Below are 6,463 nucleotides of genomic sequence, written 5' to 3' on the forward strand. Positions count from 1 at the left end.
GCCCCTCCCCCGCCCGCCCTCTTTGCAAAGGCGAGGTAGCGGCGAGGGCGCCCTTCCCTCGGTGCAGAGCCGGCGGGGGCCGACAGGCGGGCAGCAGGGGCTCAAANGGGGGGGCCCGCCCCGGACGCGTCTCCTGGGCAGCAGCCGGGGGCCGCCGGCGCTCGCCTTTTTGCCGACTTCTTCCAATTCTAATCTTTTTTTATTTTTTGGAAAGGACCGGGGTGGGTGGAGCAGAGGTGGAGAGAAATCGGGACTTGGCATTTTCTCTTCTCTCTCTCCTAATTTGAGGGAGGCCGCCAGCCCTCCCCTTAAAAAAATCCCACCGAGAGAGGGGAGAGAGAGAGAGAAAGAGAGAGAGAGAGAAAGCCCGCTGCAGGACCCGGGAGCNTGTTCTTTTGCAGTTGAGAAAAATTCCTTTCTAGTTTGATCAATCCTTGTTTTCCTCGGCACAGCCGAGGCGCCCGCCCAGCGCGGAGACCGAGAGCGGGGTCTTTCTGCTGCGGGGGCACCGGGTGCCGGGCCTTGGGGAAGCGCAGAAGTCGCGAAGAGGGGGTCAGGCCGGAGCACCNGCGAGCGAGGTGCGGCGCTGACGACCCGAGCGGGAGCCCCATCGCCGCCGCCGTCGTTGGAGGAAGTGTGCAGCTCTCTGGCTCTGTCCGCCGCGGGGCGCGCCCCAATGTCAGCCGCGAAGCCGGGCGCAGGCCGCGGGCCGCCGCTGGCCTAGCCGCGCGGACGGGGGGGGGCGGCCTCTTATATGGAATTTGGACCCCGGCGCTCCCCTCCAGGGCTGGTGCCCCGGCCGCGGCCCTGGCGCAGTCCGCCGCCTCCCGCTAGGCGCTCGCGAGGAGGAGGAGACGCAGCCGGCTGCGCGCGCGGCGGGACGACCGAGGCTCCCTCCTCTGGGGGGCAGGCGCGCGGAAGGCGCTGGTGACTGAGCGACTGTCGGGGCTGCCTGGGGCCGGAGCTCGGGGCTCGGTGGGCCTCCAGCTGCACCGGACGGACCCCCAGAGTTGGGCAGTGAGGGAGGCCTGCCCGGGCCCCCCGCCCGCAGGAACCATGGCGGAGAATTGGAAGAACTGCTTCGAGGAGGAGCTCATCTGCCCCATCTGCCTGCATGTCTTCGTGGAGCCGGTGCAGCTGCCGTGCAAACACAACTTCTGTCGGGGCTGCATTGGCGAGGCGTGGGCCAAGGACACCGGCCTGGTGCGCTGCCCGGAGTGCAACCAGGCCTACAACCAGAAGCCGGGCCTGGAGAAGAACCTGAAGCTCACCAACATCGTGGAGAAGTTCAACGCCCTGCACGTGGAGAAGCCGCCGGCGGCGCTGCACTGCGTGTTCTGCCGCCGCGGCCCCCCGCTGCCCGCGCAGAAGGTCTGCCTGCGCTGCGAGGCGCCCTGCTGCCAGTCCCACGTGCAGACGCACCTGCAGCAGCCCTCCACCGCCCGCGGGCACCTCCTGGTGGAGGCGGACGACGTGCGGGCTTGGAGCTGCCCCCAGCACAACGCCTACCGCCTCTACCACTGCGAGGCCGAGCAGGTGGCCGTGTGCCAGTACTGCTGCTACTACAGCGGTGCGCATCAGGGACACTCGGTGTGCGACGTGGAGATCCGGAGGAATGAGATCCGGGCAAGTACCCTACACACACAGACTCTCACACTCCCTGCCTCCTTGGGACCACCCATCCAGACAGGCTAACTCTTGTGACATCAGGCCAGAGGCCCCCCTTCCAAACTCTTCTACCCTGAAAGTTTGGGGGCAATGTCCTGGGAAGAAGGGTCCCCCATTACTTGATACATTCCTGCACCTGTGCACATAGGGTCCACTTATAAGTCATTTGTAGAATTGAGGTGAGGGGTAGAGTTTGGGTGTTGCTTTTCTGTGCTGCTCACAGCTCCCTCCCCCAGCCTTGTTTCTGTGGGCCCTATGGGAAGTCACCAAGGCAGTGACCCAGGTCCTGCTTCTCCAGCTGCTGTTTATGTAATGAGTGTCCTGGTGCCGCTGCTGTGGCTGACATGATCCATGATGCTGGCATACCAATGAGGAAGTAAACAAAAGCAGCCATGTTAGTTTCAAGCCCTATTGGAAACACACTGGGGGGGTGGGGTAGAGGGGAGCTTCCGGAGGGAGAACAGAACTCTGGTATCTATCTGGACAAGGCCTGGACAGCCAGCGGCATCACTGAACAGTGTCTCAGCCGTTCTGATTTTTCCCAATAGCCCACTCTTCGTGTATTTTGAATCACTGCTCTCTGTGTGTCTGTGTATATTGCATGCGTCTGCATGAACAAACCTTAAAGTATGTGTCTTCATCACCCTGAGCCTTTTTCTCTCAGCCCAGCCCTCTATCACAGCCCTCCCACATTTGGGGAGGGGAAGTGGAAGACGGAAAAAGAATCCTGTGGGTTTAAGGTTGAGCTGCCTTGCAATCTGGTTTCAGGCAGCTGGCTCCCCTGGGCTGCCGGCTGGGTGATTACAGAACCGCATCCCCTCCCATTGTATACACCCGGCAGCAGCGGCCAATGTCAAAACCGCCTTCCCCCTCAGGCCTCTGGGCCTGGCTTTGGAGCTGGACTGAGGCAATACTTCCGTCCCCTTCAGTGGAGGGGGGCTCCTCCTAGGTCCCTCCCTGGTCCCCTGGCTTTCAGGGTTGAGTCATACCAGAAGGAAGGGGTTGGCCTGAGGCTGAGCCATCTCAGAAGCCCCAGCTTGGAGCCCGGGTGTGATATCATGGGGGTGAGGTTGGGCTTTGGTTGCACTGGGAGTGTTTAATGGGTGGGGGCCCTGGAGGCTAGTTGAGGCCAGTGGGGAGCTTGGGTATGAGGAAGCTCTGAGCAGGGGACGGTTGTGGACGGGGGTTGTTTCCTGTGGGGGGGGGGAACCAGTCAGAATGAGTCACTGTTTAGCAATTAAAAAACACACACATACAACTAACAAAAGGCAGGAGGGCCACCACAAGCCAAGGGCAGGGATAACAAATAAAATTTGCTGTATAATTAGTTTTCAATCAGATGGGCTAACTCTGGGTTTTTCTACCGGGACAGGACCTATGGTTTCTTAAAGGAAGTGTAGGGGATTGAGAGAGGAGCCATTCTCTTCCTTTCCCTGGAGTTGAGAATCAGAGGCCTAGGGAAAGCAGTGAACCCCTGGTGCCCACCCCCAACTCCAGGGAGGCAGAGCCTGGACTTTTCTCAGTATTGGGAAGCTGCTGCTATTAATAAAGATGGAAAGGTAGGGGAGGAGGGGGAAAGCGCAGAGGCAGGAGAAAGGAGCGCTGTCCAGTTCTCTGTCCTGGGTTTGGCAGTGGAAAGTGACGGGAAGGGAAAAGACCGAGATGTGGCTGAAAGGAACCGAGGAGGGGGGAGCAGCCAGGGTGATGAGTGAATGTGTGCCTGCACCCACGCTTTTGCTCTTAACTTTGTCTGAGTGCTAGGGGTGCTTTTCATTTGGTTGGGGAGAAAACAGAATTGTGCCGGGTTCGGTAGTAGGAGGGTATCTTTAGACGTGCGTCTGTGTTTGCAAGTGTCTCTGAGACTGCTTTGCCCTTAAATGCACCTGTCTCCCGTCTGTATGTCTGTATAGTTGGGGATTGTTGGGGGAGGGGGTTGCCCAGGCATGCAGAGTGTACTCTGGGGTTGCCACCACCGGGTCCGTGATCCTGGCTTGTGGAAGGAACTGGTTGAGAAGGAAGTTCTGAACTTTGTCAGCAGCTGAGAGCATGCCTGTGTGTGTGTTTGTGTGTTCATTTCTGTTCCTGGTGTGGGCAGGCGCACAAGTAGTGGGGTTGCATCAGGGCCAGATGTGCAATTCTGTGCACCAGCCTGAGTCTTATTCCCCCTCTGGGTGCCCGCACCCCCAGGTCCTGCGGATTCTCTCTGGTGACCCAGGCCAGCACCCCTTCAGCGTGAGTTAAACTTACTGAATGTGGAGAAAGGGGCCTCACCCTCAGGGGAGGGGAAGAGCCATAGGGAATTTGAATGGAAGAACCCATTGCACTGTCCTTCCTCTAGCCAAGGGGGAAGGGCCTTTCCCTGGGCCTCTTTTTCCCTTGCCTGAGGGCCTCTGATGCTGTGGCTATGGATGAGAGCAATTCTCCCGGGATATAGGATATAGGAGCCAATACATGGAGACCTGGCACATCCCTTAAAATACAGCTCTGCTTCTTGTGTTTCCTCTTCTGTCTTCTGTGGGGTAGGGGTGGGAGGTGCTGCTGAAACGCCCTATCGGTTAGAAATAGGAAAATCTGATCAACCTCTCCCTGGTGGCTCTAGTCACATACTCACAAGTACCTCCATGTGCAAAGGCCAGTGGCCTAGAGCAGGAGCCCAGCAGGGGACGCGAGCAGAGCTTCTCTCCAGCCTGGGGCACTAGCAGGGGAGTCAGGCCTGCCAACTCTGTTGCTCCACTCTGCTCTTGCAAAGCCATTGTGTAGAACACGTTGTGTAGAACACGTTGCCCTGAAGCCTGGAGGCCCACTGGGGAGGGGGGGGCCATAGACCACTCTGTGGGACATGCCCAGACCCCAAAATATGTTCTCCCTTGGGGCTCTGAGAGGCCAACGGCCCCACATGGGGGATATCCAGGTGGGCTTGAGTCTGACAGCCCTAGGTAGTCAAAGCCTCCTCCAGCCCCCAGGTTTAGAGTTCATCTGAGCAACAGGGAACTGGTAGAAATAAGCGGAGAGCATCCCTATCTCATGACCTCCTTCAACATGGAAAGAAGACCTAGTTATATGTGTGAGGGGCTCTGCAGGGTGTGTGTGTGCCTGTGTGTGTGTGTGCGCGCACGTGCATATGCGCTTAGGTCATAGTAGTGCCCCTGTGTCATTCCTAGGCCCCCAGATCAAGGCTGGAAATGTTGCCAGAACCCTTTTCCTTACATTCTTACAGGTTTAGTGTTGAGAGCTGTTCTCTGGGGCAGGGGGAGGAAGGAGAGGAACCCGCTGCTCAGGGGCAACTTGGGGTTTGTAGCTGCTAGAGGTGAGGTTATGCCTTCACGGTCCCGTTGCTTCTAGCTGGAGGGCTTGCCCTGGGACCCTGGAGGGGACTCTGGGTCTCCACCCCCACGTGTCTCTGGGTGGGCTATGTGGGGGGAGGGCTGCCCTGGCCCAGCTGACTCTGGCAGCACAGACCCCACTTCTCCCTCCTCCCCAGACCAGACTCCTCACCTCTCAGGCGGGGCGCCAGCTGACCTGTGTTAGGTGAAGGGCCATGTAACTGCCCCTTCCTTGATCATCCCGAGTCTGCAGGAAAGGTGGGCCTGGTTCGGTCCTCCTCCCTGGGCCCCAGACAGAGAGGAGGCTGAGGCTGAGGCCCAGCCCCCACCACCACCCCAGGATCCTGCTGACACAGCCGGGCGCCTGTCATGCACGCCCTATTGATTACTCTGCCTCCTGCCGCTCTGGATGGCTCTGTGTCCATGTCTGTCTGCAGGTGTGTGCACGTGCACGTGTCCCCGGGGTGTCTGGTTGTGCATCTCATGTGCGACTCATTTTTTGTATCCCCTGTGTGTATCTCTGAGAAGGTACAGCGTGAGGGACCGACTTAATTTTGTAGTTGTCCTGTGTGTGGCAGTGGGGTCCGGAAGGTGTGCGAGTGTGCGTCCGTGAGAGGGGAGGGTGACTGCACGGCCTGCTTGCTTGTATACCTGTGATCGGAAGTTGGGGTATTGCGTGACTGTCAGCACCATGTTGCTAGCATGTGGCTGCCTGCTCGGGCTCTGAGACTTGTGCGACTTTCTCCACCCAGGGGGGTGTTGGGGAGGGGAAGAAAAGCTGGAATTCACCTTTGGGCCAGCTTGTTGCCTGTGGCTGGTATCTGAGGCGGAGGTCTAGGTGGATCCTGGGGTGATGCTGAGTTGGGGGCAGTGTGGGTGGGCCCACGAAGGTGAACCCAGCTTGGGCCCCTGCCCTGGACTGAGCAGGCAGGCCTGGCTGGCCTCGTCCCTGGCTCTGGGAAAGCCTTCCTTCCCTGCCGGCCTGGTATTCAAACCCAGACAAAGGGGGGCTTTCTCTCTCGCCTCTTTGTTCTGCTGCCCCAGAGCGCTGCTCTCTGCATGGCAAAAGCTAATTCCACTCTGCAGCTGGGAGACCTTCTCTGGGGTCTGCCGGGGCTTGTTTCACAGAGCCTGCTTCTCTCCCCGCCCTGGCTTCTGCCCTCCAGCCTCTTCCCTCTGTGTCCCTGGTTGCCTCTGCCCTGGGGGTGCGCATGGGAGCCCAAGGTAGGAGCCGAGGCCTGCAAGCTGCCCTGTGACAAGGGGAGAGCGCTGTGGCCCGGGGGAGAGGGGAGAGAGGAGGCTAGCGTATCCTGGGACGAGGGCTTCAGTGAGAGTGGGGGGCAGGTTTGGAAGCTGGGGTGGGGGTCAGGATGTGGTAGCTCTGAGCAGGGGCTGCAGCCAGAGCTGGAGCTGAAATGGGAGCTCTCTGGGCAGGGGTGTAAGCAGGGAGCCCAGCCCCCTCTTGCCCCCAT

General features: G+C 59.5%; 1 protein-coding gene across 1 annotated transcript in view; it reads left to right on the forward strand.

The window, feature by feature from the left end:
• Window positions 1-575: 575 nt before the first annotated feature.
• The window catches only part of TRIM8 (tripartite motif containing 8), a 13,886-nt gene continuing 7,998 nt past the window's right edge, over window positions 576-6,463 (forward strand). Inside the window, exon 1 of the mRNA XM_077748398.1 lies at window positions 576-1,626. Within this exon, the coding sequence (XP_077604524.1) occupies window positions 1,057-1,626 (570 nt within the window). The 5' untranslated portion in view covers window positions 576-1,056. The remainder of the gene's footprint in view (window positions 1,627-6,463) is intronic.

This window comes from Crocuta crocuta, unplaced genomic scaffold (genome assembly GCF_008692635.1).
Source record: "Crocuta crocuta isolate KB4526 unplaced genomic scaffold, BGI_CrCroc_1.0 scaffold619, whole genome shotgun sequence".
Taxonomy (NCBI): domain Eukaryota; kingdom Metazoa; phylum Chordata; class Mammalia; order Carnivora; family Hyaenidae; genus Crocuta; species Crocuta crocuta.